The sequence below is a fragment of the Perissodus microlepis genome, chromosome 14, assembly GCF_051167445.1.
Source record: "Perissodus microlepis isolate ML-2025 ecotype Zambia chromosome 14, ASM5116744v1, whole genome shotgun sequence".
In the NCBI taxonomy this organism is placed as follows: domain Eukaryota; kingdom Metazoa; phylum Chordata; class Actinopteri; order Cichliformes; family Cichlidae; genus Perissodus; species Perissodus microlepis.
Window position 1 is genome coordinate 24753117 of NC_140474.1, and position 17400 is coordinate 24770516.

General features: G+C 41.7%; 1 protein-coding gene across 1 annotated transcript in view; it reads left to right on the forward strand.

The window, feature by feature from the left end:
- The window catches only part of lekr1 (Leucine-, glutamate- and lysine-rich protein 1), a 91597-nt gene that overhangs the window by 50835 nt on the left and 23362 nt on the right, over positions 1–17400 (forward strand). The window contains exons 6-8 of the mRNA XM_084949892.1: positions 3361–3442; positions 13651–13728; positions 16527–16730. Of these exons, the coding sequence (XP_084806018.1) occupies positions 3361–3442; positions 13651–13728; positions 16527–16730 (364 nt within the window). The remainder of the gene's footprint in view (positions 1–3360; positions 3443–13650; positions 13729–16526; positions 16731–17400) is intronic.

Sequence of the window (17400 nt, forward strand, 5' to 3'; positions counted from 1 at the left end):
CTGTAGCTGGATGCAAATGTCATCTAAACCTATAATTAAACCTAACATATTGACATATTCCAATTCCATCATGTTGACACTCAAGCCTCAAGCCCTAAACACAGCCTAACAAAGACAAGTTAGTTCACTGCTCTTGGATGCTCTTCCTTGTTGGTTGTTGAGCTGTTATATGCAATACCGCAAAGTTGGCCATCTTACTTAACAGAATGGAGCCACATTAACGACTTCTTTGACATTGTTGTTTGCAGCCAAGCAAATGTTGAGAACACATAAACACTAAATACACTGGACCTGGCAGTTTGCGTTAGGTTGGGCGAGTCCAAAGTTGCTGAGGACTGAGGAGTTCTCACATGTTGTCTCGTCCTCCCTTTGCCAAAAATAACAAAACAAATGCTTTTCTCCCTAAACAGAACATCAATGATCGTCCAATCTGGAAGGATGTGGTCAGATGAGAACATATCAACCAAACAATCGATCCAGCCCACATAACTGGTCAATATGTCAAAGGAAAGAAGTTCAAAAGCAGTCATGTACTGCTCTGTGGTGTATTATAGAGTAAATAAAATGTTCTGTGACTGCAGCACAGCACAAAGTACTACCCCAGTGACAATACAGCGAGACTATTCTAAAATATCTGTGGCCAGCTGGTAAGTTGCTGTAATTTTTGCAGCCACCTTGTTACACTGTGTGTGTCTTTTTGTTAGCAGCGAGGACACAATAGAAGGGCTGCGGAGAAAGTCCGACCAGCTGGTTCGCTGTCATCGCAAAACCTTTCTGCTCCATCAAGTATTTATATAGCTATTGCTGTTTGGACACGACTGCTGCTGCAGTGTTTATTTGCGAGTCTTTCTGTGCGAGCCTTTTGCCGGGGCTCGTGTTTCTGTGTGTTCGCTGCTTTTCACGCACGCACTTCTTGCCTTTGCTGTGTGTGTGCGCGCGCCCGTCTTTCTGAGCGTGTAGCTGTGCCGCTTTACCCTGGCAGACCTTGTCATGTCACAGTGACCGGAAAGCAATTATCAGTGTATTGCCAGTTGGAGAAGGACCTCCTACACTCCCCTTTTCCTGCTGAAAGAGCGAGCGAAAGAAAGGGGGAATGGAAGTTAGAGCCAAGATAAGAAACAAAGAGAAAAGGGTGAGAGGGAGAAAACTGAGACACAGAAAGAGAGGAAGCTGGATGAAAAAAAAAGACTAAGAGAAGAGAGACAGTGAAGGGAAGAGTGAAAAGAAAGAAAACAAGAGAGGGAGAGAGCAAAGAAAACAAAGACGGGAGCAGGAGAATGTCAGGCTGACATTGCTGGATCGGTTTGAGAGCTCTCCAGGCCTGCAGCCACGATGCCCTGCCGTAACAACGCATTATGTGGCAACGCAACAAAAATGCTGTAAAGCTCCACTTCTCCGGCATGATTTCAAAACATCATAAATAACTTGAACTCAATTATGTTTCTACACATTTCTTCATACTGCAGCAGTCATTACAACCTGCAGGAGTTGCTTTTTCATTTTTAAATTTTTGAATATGTAGTACTTATGTAATGTACTAAATTTCCTAATATTAAATTAGGTTTGCTTTAAAGGTGACTCTCATTGTTAACAATAAATAGCCACACACCACAAAAGAAATAACAATATAAGCTTTTTTATCATAGTTATCTGACAAATATCAGAATTCATGTTTCTAGACAACCATAAAATTTCAGTTTATGCTTTTATTTCCACCGGGATTGATTATTGCAGAGCCACAGAACCTAACAGTAGTTCATGCTAATAGTCCTCAGTTTAACTTGGTGAAAAAAGCATTAAAAATCTACAGTTAAGTCCCAAAGTTTTTGTACAGTAACACTTCTTTTGTAGTTTTGAATAAATGGACAATTGACTGACAAGCAGTTTGTATTAGTTTAGACAACCTAACATTACTTTAAATATAAAGATCATTTTTGACAGTTTTATGGAAGTCTTTTACAGTCAATTACTCCTTAAAGTCGTGAACTCATGATCATCAAATGCTGTGTTTCCTCCCTTGAGATGCTCTGCCAGGCCTTTACTTCAGCCGCCTCCAGTTACTGCTTGTTTGGGTGTCTCTCTGCGTTCAGTTTTGTCTTCGGTAATTCAAAAACATGCGCTATCGGGAGATAAAATGACTGACTTGGCCAATGAAGAATATCCCGTCTTTGCGTCGAGAAATTCTCGGGTTGCTTTTGCGGCACGCTTTGGATCATTATCCATTTGCACCGTGAAACTGAGTCTGATCAGTTTTGTAGCATTTCTCTGAATATGAGCTGAGAGTATTGCTCTATACACTTTACAGTTCATCCTGCTGCTTCTATCAGCAGAACCATCATCGATAAACACCGGTGGCCCACTTCCACTGGCAGCTGTACATGCCCGTGCTTGCTGATTATGCAATTTATGATTGCAAGCCTTTGTCATTTTATACATATTTAGCTGAAGACGAGGGCTGGTATGCAAATATTTACACTTATGACAGCTACATGCACAGGGTTTTTCCAGTGAAAACAGTGGCATGTTATGCACTATTCAGACTCGAAGCATAAGTGCTTTTCTCTTGCATGAGAGCCACTCTTGCATGGAGAAAGAAGTCCTGCGCTGCAGTGTTACAAGCTGTTGGCCTGACATAAAGTCTAAATATCTCAGTCAGCCATTTCCTCCATGTCCGTTTTTAATACATGTATTCAGTGGCCTGGAAACCGTCAGAATAATGATTGCCCCCCATACCTGTGCAGCACGCATCTAGATTAAGCCTTTGTTTAAAGATCCTTTCAAGATTCACGTTTCTCTGCTATTTTATTCTTGTTTTATTTTTTTAATCTAGTGATTTGGTTTTGTCTACATGCTGTATCAAACCACCAAGGTGGCAGTGAAGGAAAGAAGCAGCAGCAATACAGCAGCTACTTTGCGTCAGACACACAACAACACAGGCTACCCTACCGTCTCACTGTTTTACCTCCCGAGTCCCAGCTTTCCTGTCAACACGTTCCCGTCTTTCGGCTCTCCCTCTCTTCCTCGTGTTCAGCTCGTGTCTATGACTTTTTATTTTAACCAACCCTCGTGTATTTCTCACATCAGCTCTTGTTTATGATACACTACGAGCTTTATTTTGTGTTCTTCCTCCTCCACTTGTGTTTTTTCCTCATTATTACAAATGCCACATTTGCACAGTGTTTTATTTGATGTGAGCCGTCCTCCTTCGCTCAAGTCCAATGAACCATCTGATAGAAAACACGGCCCACTCCGTCGCTCTCATATACCCCCGGATTGTCTTTATGCAGGATGACTTTTGTAAGCTTTTACCGCATCTTCATCGGATGAAGTAAGCGTTTGTGTGTCTGTCTGTGTAAACAGCACTGAGTGAGGAGTTGAAGAATTCCAGCGTGGCGCTTCAGAACATGAGAGAAGAGAAAGAGTGCCTAAGTCAGCAGCTGATGTAAGTGTCTGCAGTATGTGGTAAAACAAACAAAACACACACACACAAACACGCACGCAAACACGCGCACCGATGTGGACGCAGGTGATCCGTGGTATTTGAAATATGCCGGGTAAAGAGCAGGTCACTGCAAGGCTTTTACTCTACACATAACTTCCCTCAGCCAAGTGCAACCTCACTGACTCCACCCAGACCAGGAAATGCTCACTGTCTGCATACCAGGCTTGTCAGGTTGCAACCCCAGAGGATTTTACTGTAAAGACTAAAACAAAGGTCTGCTCAGAGGTTAAATACACGATATGTAGAAAATAGCTTTCTCAGGAGTGACTGTTTTTTTGTTTTTGTAGTCCATCCAGATCCTGGGTGTTGGTGTTTTATTTTAGTAACACAATACATAGACGTCATTGACATAATGCTGTAGTTGTTACATTCTGACACTTTAAAATATGTCATATTGTACATTTAATTTTTTTTTATTGCCATCACATATTTCTGTCTGTTTGCACATACACCTACCTCAATTCCTCCACTTTCCTTTAGGGAAGCACTTTATTAATTGTGACTGTAGTTTTGAGCTTGTCTTTTTTTTAATAAATAAAAAAAATGCAACATTTTAATCAGACAAATAGCTAAAGCTGTACGTAATGTTATTACGTGGTGCTGTTGGAGGAGCTTTTTGATGAGCAGATGAGAACAAGTTGTGATTTTATGACTCAGGATGATAGTTGGCTCATATGCCGCTTTAGGCTTTCAAAAGTTGTTTTCTTTAAGAACATGAGGAACTGGGTCCAACTGTGCCAAACCCAGAGAAACTATGCAGTTCCTGCCAGTCTTCAGGTTTTGACAACTCTTGGGTTTATTGCGCTTCAGAGGAGTGTGAGTAAGATTGTTAATTTAGGTGAGATATATCATGTTCATCATTTTACAGACAAAGTAAAGCAATTTATTGCACTCGCATTGTAAAAAAGAGCAGCTCGGGATGATAGAATAGTGTTTATAACATGACGGCAAATTCATTTTGTCAGGGTGGAAATCTTTTGTGGTGCTCAAATAGTTTTGAGAAATAAAGAGGTTATACACACACAATACAGTAATATTATGTTGAAGCACAGTACGTATCACTCCGCGAGGCTCCTGCCTACGGTAGCCGTAATGCTCCGACAATCCATCAAGCAGTCCGGGTTCGTAGCTTAGCAAAGTCGTACTAAAACATTTGACAGATTTTCGAGCGCCGTGTACATAAAATCGTTTCAAGGTCAGTAAACACAACCAGAATTCATACATAAGGCCCATTGGATTATAAGGGGCACTGTCGATTTTCAGAAAAATCAAAGGATTGATTTTAAGTGTGCCGTATTTTCCAAAAAACACGGTAATAACGACGGCCCGCTAGCATGCTCTACCAAAAATAGTGCTTTGTTGTGTATCTGAGTACACCACTGAAGTTGCAGTATTTTTACAAACCAATTCTGGTTTATCCGTTTCATTCAACGATCTGCTTTCGCCGCCATGCTTTTTCCGCCCGTGTGCGTATGAAAACAAAGGCACTGCGCATGCGCGTTTTACCCATATTCCATTTTTCTATCGTTGCCCAACATTATACCAGTATTACCGTGAACGGTATGATATGGCCCAGCCCTACCACTTACCATGCCAGAAGTCAGCCAGCAGTGCCGGCTTGATACCAGATCTGGGCCAGACCTGCTTGCTATGTGGGAACTAGAGGATTGTGAATAGCTGTGGTTGTTATATTGTGCGTTGGTTCAATTGATGTTCCTAACGAAAGGTGGCTGTGTTTACGAGCATTTAAGTCTAGATTATGAAATAAGGTGTGCCCGAGTTTTTTTGTTTGGCATCTTTTCCAGTTATATCAGGCAAAACATTTGCCCGCTCCGTTAATTCTGTTGCAGTGTTCTCAGTGTTATGAATGATATCTGTCTGCGATTTCCATAAAGCTGCCCGTGTGTGGTGGAGAGCGGTACAGACCTGCAGCAGCATATTTTCCTTTTGCAGATTCACCTGTGCTTCTGGAATCATGTTCAATAAAATCTTGTATAGGAACCTCCTCGCCTCCCTGAGAGCACTCGAAATGGGTCATGGAAGAGGCTTTCTTTCAGCGTGACAGTAACCGGAGACATCCCAACAAGGCAACAAAGGAGTGGCTAAAGAAGAAGCACTTAAGGTCATGGAGTGGCCTAGCCAGTCTCCAGACCTCAGTCCTGTAGAAGATCTGTGGAGGGAGTTGAAGATTTCAGTTGTCAGCCAAGAAACCTAAAGGTTTTAGAGAGTTTCTGTGAGGAGTGGGCTAAAAGATGTGTGCAAACCTGGCGACCAACTACAAGAAACATCTTATCGCTGTGCTCGTCAACAAGGGTTTCTCCACCAAGGATGAAGTCATGTTTTGCTTGGAGAACAATACTTTTTTCTCACAATAATATGGAAATTTATAACATTTATATAATGCGTTTTTCTGGATTTGTGGTTAATATTGTGTCTCTCTATATTACATTGAAAGTAAAATTATAGATTAACAGTAGAGGAGCTTGTTTCAGACAGGGGCTAGACTGAGGGGCTGGGACCAGTGTGGGAGAAATAAGGAACTCTCCAAAGTCCCAGGATATGGAACTAAAAACGAGTACAATATGTCTGCTTTAATTACATGTTTTATTAAAATTCAGTCTGTTTACTAAAATGACCAGTCCACCGAATTTCACCTTGGCTAATGTTTTCCAGCTCATGAGTGTTTAGCTCTTGGATAAAGGAACAGTTGCCGGCCATCCTGCTGTCGACGGGCTTTCCACTTCTGCCACTGAGTTGACAGCCTCAGTCATTCTGTTGCTGTTTATTCGTGTTTGTTCTGTTCGTGATTCCAGATCTGAGATAACCATGTTTCAGTTTCGCATTCAGTGAAATGGCACTTCTTCTTTGCAGGTGTTTTATTGCCATGTTTGACAAGTTCTGCCATAAGCCACATGTGTATAAATAGAACATACACACATGCAGCTGTGTAAATTGGACAACAAAAAGAAACATTTGCATCCCTTTGTAAAACTTCACAGAGCTTTTTGCTTCCTGCCTTTAGCCTTAAAGATAAAGATACGCAACAAAATGGAGCAGGATGTTCGGTTAAAATTAATAATTTCTCAAACCCTCATGAGTCCCACGAGGATGTGTTCAGGAACATCAGTCTTTTTCTTCCCAGCAGGAGGATGACATTTATTGCTGTGGTAAAATGTCTTTTTACAGCTGTTTGATAAGCCGTGACTTGGCAGCGACGTTTCATCAAGCACGAACAGTGTTTTCACATGCACACTTTAACTGCTCACTGCAGGTCAAATGTTCCCATCGATTACCTTTTTTAACCCTCGAAAAATTATTCACTAATGTTTCTTCTTTTTCCCGTTGTGACAAAAATCCGTTGTGTGTTTTTGGGGCAGGTTTGTGCTGCTGTCTTCAGTTACACGAGCTTATCAGGTGGGTGGTGGAGTGGAATTCATGTGTGTGCTCATTTCTTTACATTTCGCTAGCTCTTTAAAGCTCGAACCATGAAATAATTGCCATAAAATTCTGATTTTTTTAATGGAGCGTTTAGTGAGGACTAGACTGTAAATGAGTGAAGAAGTAACCAAGTTTTAAGTAACTTGATGAGACTTGATAAGAGGCTTTCAGAATTGGAAACTTGATTCTGGAAGGTCTTCTGTCTTAAACAATTGGTTAGATTAGCTCCGTTGCAGAGGCATTGTATCAAGGTACCAAAATGTCAGAAAAAACACCACCCACGACAAAGAGATCACCCCAGTGTTCCTCAGTGTGATGATTTTGAAGTCCTCAGGAGAGCATTTCAGCATTGTATCAAAGAAAAACAACACCTGAGAAAAGGTTAAATAAACAATGCAAGAGGAGAAAACTCAAGTGGAGGAGAATCACAGAGAAATGCAGTGCAAAGTCCAAAACATGGAGACAATAAACCAAGAGACGCAGTGCAAGCTCCAAGATATGGAGAAAAAAATGAGGGCCTGCGAATGATGTTTAGTATAGCGCTCCAGAGAAATACAAAGCTGCTAAAAGAGAAAGAAGAGCAGGAAACTAAATACAAAGACCTGCAGTTCAAGCTTCAAGAAAAACACAAAGAGATACAGTGCAAGCTCCAGAACATGAAGAAACAAAAGGAAGGGCTTCAAGTGATGTTTAATGAAGCGCTCCGAAGAAATGCACAACTGCTGAAAGACAAGGTACAACTGGAAGAAACACAAAGAGAAATGCAACATGTTCTCCAAGACTTCAAGAAGAAAAATACAGAATTACCATTATTTACAAAGCAAAGGACAAAAACAATGAAATTAAGGATACGAAACAAGAACAGGAGAAAAGATGCACAGAAATTCAGAGTAAAATCCAAGCAATGGTGAGCAAAAATACCAATTTGAAAGGACTATATAACAAAGCACAGTACATAAACACTGAAATGCAAGAGAAGAAGTGACGACAAGAGAAAAAACATAAACTATCCAGTCTACACTTCAAGAACTGCAGAGGAGACATCAAGAGTTTCTGGGCATCCAAGACAAGGTACAACAAACAAACCACAACATGCATGAGGATAAGAAAGTTCAAGAAGAAAAACAGTAAGAACTCCAAGAAAAGCATGAAAAAATCACGAAAAATTAAAGGGCTGGGGAAAATTTGAGTTACAACACAAAGAACTTATTATTGAGATGACAAATCTCATAGCACAGAACAAAAGTCTACAGGAAAAGTGCCTGAAAAAGAAGAAGCACTTCAGGTTTTCCAGAAGAAGGACTCTGCTGCTTCTTCACTTCAGCCTGGACAAGAGAAACCTCATCTTCCTCCAACAGGAGCAAACTTTACAATAAATGATGCAAATAAATTCACTGTGCTTCAGGATTTATTCAATGCTAATCGGATTTAGAAACATTACTGATGGTACTGAATGTAATATATGCAGAATGATTGAGATTGTGGAATTAATTCATAATTATTCTGTAGCGTGTGGGTCTGTGAAACACGTATCATGTGCATAAGAAAACCCCAAACACACAAAAAGGAAGGATCATCTTCAGAAAGCCTGGAGAACTATTGCTCATTGCGGTTCAAGACTTTTGCACTGCACTGTACACAGCAGTGTGAATATAATTCAAGGTTAACATTCACTGATTTCACTGGTGCGTATTTAGAATTAAAAACCTGCTTAGATACTGGTCCCCAGTTACAAGTCTGTTTGCAATCAATCGCAAAGAATATTATATTTCTTCAGTGAAACTGAAGAAAGCAAACAGTTTACTGTGGTGCACAAATAATAGTTTTCCTGTGTTTCTTTCCATGTCCGTGTCCTCTTCTCTTCGACTGCTTTTGCATGAAACAGATCGTTCTCATTCTGTACTTTTGTGTTTTATTTTTAAGCTAATTCCATCTGACCCGCTGCCCTCTTTCTTGCCATAAAAACTGCTCACGCCTCTGCATGCTTGCATGTACCCAACCTTAATTTGACTTTGTGGCCACGCATGTGGAACGTGCACATCCATCTAACACAGGGATGAATGCAGAGACAGAGATGACGGAGGCGAGGTTTGCAGTCTGACGCGACCTGACATATGGAGATAGAATGCTACAGGGAGAATCAGCCTTAAGGCCATGTTGCATGATGAGTTAGTTGAGGAGGATCAGGCAAATATGTTCAAGCCTAAGACTTTATTGCATGATAAAGGGTGTGTATGGAGATGATGACAGAGAAACAGGGGCTGACATGTAGGTATCTGAGCAGTTCCTCACTGTTGTCAATTACAATGGTAGCTGTAGGCCAGTTTGGCGCATCAACTGTCTGAACATGTTTTGTAAATTTGCTTGAATATTTATCAAAACTGGGTATATTTATTTTTGTATCTTGGTATCATATTTCCTGCTTTAATCTTTTTTTACCTGGAAATCAAATGAAGTGCTTCTCGAATAAAAGTACAAAGTGCCTTAAGTGTAATATTGAGTAAACGTTACGTCAGTTAATTCAGGAATAATTGTGTTAGTCTTGATAAAAATTCATCTTGCTTTGCTTAAAAAAGTGCCAAAGTGTTAAAAAAAAAACCCAAACAAGTTATATTCATTCATAAATAATGTTATTATTACTAATGCTGCCGATTTTGTTATTAAGTAAGTATTATAAGAAAGTGCAATAGAGAATATTTTTCAGTTTTATTAATTTAAATCCCGATGCATAAATATAACAGCTGATTTTAACTGCTGTGTGGTTTGCATGTTCTAAACAAGTTGTTAAACACTGCATGGGTGTGCCACAGATTTGTGCTCTACTTGAACGAATGTCGCTGGTTAGAAAAAACAATGAGCACAAGGGAGTGATTACTCTGTTTCGTGTGTGGCAGACAGTCAGCCGAGGTCAAGACTGAGGTCCAGATGGGACGTCTGAGTCGACCTTCCTTTCACTGTCCGCTTGACGCTGACTAAAATGCCCACAGTCGCTGTTTTGTGGGAGTTTATGGGCGTCTCTGTGCATCCTGAATCCTTTTAGTCTCAACTTGTATCTTCACGTCTCCAGAGCATGTTGGACCCTCGATTCACTCTTGATATTTAAGAGCAAAAAAATAATAATCTGTGTGTAAAAGCCATCGCCATGACAACTCCCCAACCTTTGACGCACACCTCAATCAGACATCCACACCTGTTTTGCTTCTGTGGCACTATCTGGTTGCTTTGGAAACACACATATTTGAGGACAGTCCACAGCTGTGGAATGTTTTTTTGATCTTGGCTGTGCATTCTGACCAGCCAAGGGCAGCTTGTTCTCTCATTTGCAAACAAAGTGACTTACAGACTTTTAGGATACTTTTATAACCTTCCTTTCATCCAAAAATAACGCTAATTTATAATAAACTGTGCATGCAAACTCTGCTCCTTGTGTGGATTAACTTTTATTAATCTGATTTATGACTCACGCTACTGGCTATGTATCATCTGTCAGCATTTGTCGGTGCATCACAGAGAGCTTCACAAACCTCCGCCTATATCTCTGGATGAGTCGTTTGGAAGAGGTGTTGGGAAGAGTCCTGCTGCTTTCTGATTGGCAGGAGACACCGAGCTCGTCCTTTCATCAGAGGACGAACACATGGCTCATCCAACGCAGACGCAGGCCCGGTTAAAAGGATGGATTAGTTGGAAGAGGGGGTTAGATGAAAGATGGGATAGGACGCATGGAGCACGAGAGGAAAGATGAAAGAGTGGTTGGTGAAATGAGTGAAGGTCAAGAGAGAAAGAGCAAAGGATTGATGTGATTGATGTGAAACAGCTTGTTTTCATAAGGATGATGCACGCTAGCTGCCCTGTGTATGTGTGTGCCTGCATGTGTGTGCATTAAAGCCAGTGTGTGTGCATTATGTCATATGTCTGTGTGGTTATTGGCAGTAGTATAGCGACTGCTCTCAGGATGCCCCGTTTCCCACGAGTTCTTTTTGTCCGTGACACAGAAACAGATTTTTTTCTGTCTTTTTTTTCCACCCTCACCACACTCTGCTGTTTATCACATGCTAGATAAAAATCAGCCACAGCCCTTTGAGAAAGAAGACTTTTTTTTTCTTTCCTCTTCCCTTTTCAAATTCAAAAGAAATCTCACTCTTTTGTAAGCACGCACCACAAAAATAAATGCATTTCCCTAACGTTGCAAGTGTCTGCTTTCCTGTGACCGGTTGCCAAGAACACCACCACTCTGAGTCAGCATTTCAGTTTTGGTGTTGCGATTCACCACATCCTCCACTGACTGCCACCTGTCCTGCTTCAGGCCCGATCGGCAGCAAACCGTGCGCAGTTTTGGTCACTCGAATATTTTCCTGGTCTGCTTCACTTTTACGAGGCATTCCTGAACTGTGTGACACATCTAATTACGCAGGGGAAAGAAATGTGGCCACAAAGGACGGGCGAATATTAATGTGATTCCTTTTACCATCAGTCATCCAGCTGAAGCCTGCAAACATGTGACGGCTCTGATCTGAATGCTACGTGCTGTCAGGCTGTGATTGCGCATGCCACATCTGCTGTGGTTACCTTCATTAAATCTTGCACAACCAGGAAGCTTTTTCGCCTCTTTTTAAGTTCGTGCAGGGTTTACCGATAGTGACATAACTCAGTCCACTCAGTGGGAAAGACAATTAAGGGATTTTGTTCTTTTTATTCTGAACCCATCTCCCCTCCCCTGGAGGAACTTTCCTGGAATCCTCATGTTGTGATTGTAACCTGCTTCTGACACATCTACTGATAATATGTTATAATAGATTCTTCTGACTCTCACTTTGTTTCCATGTGCACACTGTGTGCACCACATGCCTGTAGCCACAAATGTGCCCAAAGTCCGCCAGCGCTCTCCCGGAGCACTGTGCACTTGACTGCACTCTGAAGCCTGCAAAGTCACAAAGAAAACACCACCGACCACCGTTTTACTTTGTCTTACTCTCACTCTCTCAGTCATCCTTCTCTCCCTCAAAGGCCCTTTTCACCTCAGAGGAAAAAGAGTCAGGAACAGGAGACCGGGAGATAAAGAATAGAAAGAACGGAAACAGCAGTTGAGAGTAAGATATTGTGAGATAGATATCATGAAGATATCATGTCATCTCTGACCTTGAAAACACAAAGGGAGGGAGAGAGAGAGGGACAAGGCATAGTGGTTTGTAAAGTATGAATTGTATTATGCTGTAGCTGAATAGAAAGAATGCAGGAGGTCTGTTCCAAATCATCGGTAGATGCCCGGGAGGAAAAGAAGGTTAAGAAAAAAAAAGAGCAAGCGAGCGAGAGAATGGGATGGAGATGTGTGTGTGATAGAAGGTACAAAGAGCGGGAGGCTGATAACTGGAGCCAGACAGCTGCGAGTGTTACTCTCATTATGTGTCTGTATTTGTGCTTCTGTCTGTGACTAACATTCGCATACTTTCACTGGCTGCTATCACATTCACACCTTACGTGTCACCCTGAACTCATCTCTCCGGCATGGATTTAATGTGGTTGTCTTGCATTAGCTGCCATTACTGTGTTGCCTTTTCTTTTCTTTTCTTTTTTTTTTATATAGTTTTAGACGTACATCTCAGGGGGAAAGCTGCCATTTTTGCAGGGTCAGAGTTGTTAGTCCCCAAGCATTGGCTTGACAAATAATCAGAAAGGTCAGGCTAAAGCCACACTTTTAAAACTTTGCTGAAATTACAGTTGGTTTAGGCCTGCGCATTCTGATTCAGGTGTTTGTGCAAAGCATTTAGACATATTTCATGTTGCTTTTAGAGCTTGTACTGTTACTAAAAAGCAATCAAATCTCTCATGAAATGCAGATTACAGAACTTATAGAGTGAGGAGCTGCTCCGGCTGTGAATCCACTTTTGTTGAAATGTACAAATAATTCCAAAGTGTTTGTCAGGGGGAAAAAAAGCTAAATCTGTCTCACTGGAAGTGAAAACAGGCCGTCTCCCTCTGAGCTCAGACATGCAGGCCTTCTCAGTCTATATCCTCGTTGCGTGTGTTTGCAAGGTCACAGGGCTAGACGGCCGAAAACATACTGGCACGCACACATACACCCAAACACATTAACTGATCATGCCGCCAGAGAGGGATTAGACTGAGAAGCCGGCAGGGTTAGGGGGGTTAGGGTAAAGTATGTGTGTGTCTGTGTATGTGTATGCACGGAAGGTAGGGGTATCACACACTGTCATGGCACGCACTATTAGAATTAAAGCCGATTTACTTTCTTGAGAAGAGGCAGCAGCTGCCCATAGAACAAGAGGTGATCTAAAAAACACCATCTAAATTTTTTTTTACAATAGAATCACAACAAAGCAACTCAATTTAGTTGCAAACTGACAGACAGCAGCACTTTTTTGAGCTCGAAGAGTTACAGTATGCTTGAACTTTTGCTGATCCCAGAGGGAGGATTCATTGTTAAGCTTGGCTTCTTCCACATGGAGATTCAAGTCAAGGAGTGCGCAGAATAGCAGCTGTATTGATTTGGCATCTTGCTCAAGTACTCTACAGTGACACTCGAGATTGTAAAAAACATACCCAGGGAATATGGATTTCCTGGCTGAATGTGAACTGTGGATATGGGAGTTAATGCTTGCTATATTAGATCTATGCTCATAAATTGGTCATAAATGTATTTACTCGACAAATGGTGGAAATGATCACCTGTGCCATGTGCTTTTTGTCTCCAGAGAGCAGAAGAGACGGAGTGAGGAGCAGCTGTCCCAGCTAGAAGACTCTGAAAAGGAACACAGAGGAAAGCTCCTCAGGTTTGCTCCTCTTTCTGTTTCTCCACGCTCCGTGCCGATAAATTCTCAGTCACTCCAACGTTCCCACAACCACAACTCTCATCCCACTCATTCTTCTCCAATTATTCTCTTCCTGTGCTCCATCTCCTTCCTCCCAAAGAGAGGTGGCTGTATAACTGTTGGCTCTTGGATCATTTGTGGAGATCTTAGGCTCCATAAAGTGCCGGCGACACAGCCAAAGCCCGTGTGAGGCTGGCATGACAGATGGAAGCACTTCTTAGTTGCCGTGGAATCACGTTTCACACACACACACACACACGCATCCGTAGACATACTGTACTGTAGCTATGCCGAGGTAAAACAGTAGTCCGTCACACTAACACACATGTGTGTCACACTCACACAACCCACATGTGTATACCCACAAGGCCTCTCGTCTTTCCATGCAGGCGATAAATGTAGGGTGTGTATTTTTTCACATGGTATTTGCTGGTATTCCCGTTCTAAGATGCTGGCAGCTTGATGCGTTCAATTACACCGTCGATTTATTTCCCCTCCCACACTGAAGCCTCTGATCTATCCCTCTGGCTCCTATATGGCTCAACATAAAGCGGCGCTCCGCTGGGGCTGGTGGAAGCTATTTTAGAAGGATGAGAGATTGAAGAAACATCCCCCCATACCTGAAAATGTAACAGGAGACAGCAATTTACTAAACTGCCCCAAAAATGGAGACCATAGGTACCAAAAGACAATGTTTATCTGGTCAAAACACTTTGGCTTCTGCAGGGAAACCAATGAGTGCCTGCTTTCTAACGCTGCAGGTACTGATTTCGAAATTGAACTTCAATCTGTGAATCTGTCCAGTTACGCTTGCTTCAGGTGGTTTGAAATAGGTTTATTTGAATGTCCCTGCAATTTCCTTTAATATGTTCCTTTAAAGCAGATAAAAGCGAGAACAGACAAGAGAATCCATATCTTTCTGTGTTTGACACCACTTTGGAGCTCTGTTTCTCTTTGTCAGCCCATCTCAATCTCTGTTTTCTCAAAAACACTTGATCCTGCTTGTCTGCCTCCTAATAAAGCATCGAGATCTATGACCAACGTAGATAATGCACCTGCCCGTTCATTATTTTTCTCCTGTGTTTTTTCATGAATGAACAGTCAAGTAAATTTGGTACTCTGGACCAGAGATGGGTACGGTAATCTGATTACTTTTTTCAAGTAACCAGTAAAGCAAAGGATTACTATTGCAAAAAAGTAATTAGATTACTGTTACTCTCCCGTAAGCACGCTGCGTTACTGCGTTGCTAAACCGTGATTTTGTTTGTGAGAGTGTCTCATGACAATGACGTACGAGCGTGCGACGTCCGTGGCAGCAACAGACGTGTGAAGAACAACAATGGATAATCTGGAGTGTGGGGGAGAGAACGGCCATGCAGTGCTTAAAGCTTGAAAGTACTGACATTACTTTGAGTTTGATTCTGTGAAAGGTGACAAAAACATTAGTGTCTGCTTTTTAACTGTCTGCGGGAAGAAAACTTATTTTTACAGCGAAAGATTTAACTTAAAATCTGAGCGAGCACCGAGCACGCTGCTACGGGAATGTGAAATTCACAGAGAGACACCCGGATCTCCCCACTGACATGACCGCTCCTGCTAAACAGGTGAAGATAGATTTAACAGCGACAGGACTTAGTGCTGTTGAATCTTTGATTTTATTTCTTTTTTGCTGTGTTTTACTTGCATCTATTTGAAAGAGCGAGTGTAAACACAAAGTATTTTATTTTATATGCTGGAGAATGCAGAAAATAGGTTTAAATGGTAAACAAATTTCCTCCAGTCAGAGAATGTTGCATATAATTGAATTTTTGCTTGATGCAATGTGCATAAAGTTAAAAGATTAAAACTAATAAAGGAGAAAACATCATTTTCTAATTGGTGCATGGAAACGTTCTTACCCTGCACAAAGGACAAGGAAGACGTGATCTGTCAGCCCCGAATAGAAACTCCTCATATGAAATTGAGGACCCATAGCACAGTGCCAAGAAATTAGACTCTGAGTGATGACATCTGGCAATGATTGAAGTCCTTTTTAATGGAAGATAATAACATTTAAGATATGATAAGAGGTAATGGAATATGTACGTTTGCAGTTATGTGGGCGTTGCACCAGTCTATTGAGTTGAAGACAGAGCTGAGTGTAAACATGAAGCTCGTCGATCTACGTCCCCACCTGCACCCATGGTCACGAGCCAAAAGAATGGGATTGTGGATACAAGTGGCGCAAATGAGCTTCCTCCATAGCGTGGCTATGCTTTCCCTCAGCTGTAGTATTTATTTTCTTTACATGCCTGCTTTTGTAGTCATGAACACAGTGTTTTAGACAGCTGTATATAATGTCCAAAAGGCACTAATAATAATCAGATTGATTATTGTTGTTATTAGTAGCAGTAGTAGTAGTAGGCTTAGACTTGTGTTTAAATTCCAGCCACTGGTATTTGTTCGTACGCACGGTCAGGTAACTTATAAATTTGTTCCTAAAGTACGAACAAATTCATAGCCAAAAATATTGATAAATCATAGATTTGTGTATACACACTGTTAGTAAATGAGGCCCAATGAACTTTAAAAATCCCAGTTTTTTCTCACCTGCTGGATTCCTGACTTTTGGAAGTCTGATAAGGTTGGAGAATGAACGGCTTCTCTCTTATCTAACAGACTGTCCTTGGTGCTTACACAGACCGGTTGACCTGTCAGTACAGAGTTGAAAAGCAAACCTTGCCATGTGTGCACGCTCATCTTATGTGTCTTTTTCATAGGTTACAAGTGGAGCTGGAGGAGAAACATGAGAGGTGGTTGTCATGCCAACAGAGATGTGATGCCATGCAGAAGCAGCTGTTGTCTTGCGGTCAGAGAGAGGAGCAGATGAACCGGAAGTACTTTGCAGCTGCAGAGGAAGTGACACAACTAAGGAGAGCTCTGGAGAATACAGAGCAGGAAACAAGAGAGCTGAAGAAAGAAAGGTGATGACTGTGACTTCTGTTCTATTCTGTACTTCATCATTTTGCAGCATAGGTGCTAACTTTGATCTATAAAAGTGCTGCCAGTGAAACAAACAGCAGTAATTCAATCTTATCAGAGTTTGTAACAGAGACACAGTGTGGAGAAAAAGCAACGAATTTTAGGAGTTACAGATACACAAAAAATTAAGACAATTGTGGGACAGGGGCGTGGGAAGGAGACATAGGGCCCCATAGCTCGGGTGGTATACTGTAGCATTTTTCATCTTCACACCTGTAAAGTTTCATGACTCACACAGACACAGATTCACCCTCTCTGTGGCTGCTGGTGAAATGTCGTGAAACAAAAGCCCTTTATTTTTTTTCTTGCTGCAGACAACTTAACCACCTCCACCGACCTCCAGCGACCCATGAAAGGACACGCAGTTCTCTGGTCTTTCTCACCCTTTTCACATTGCAGACTTTTGCTACACATCTGCAGCATCTGTCTTATCACCACTCCGTCTGTGCTTCCACTTAGAGCGCTACCTGGGTCCAGCTTTATCCCCTGTTGACACACACCCACAGGCACACATTCCTCTCTACAGTATGTGCTGCACATTATCCCCTTCCAGCACTTTTATTGCCTGATTTGAGCAGAAACACTCGTCGTAGTTCTGTGCTCAGCGTCCTC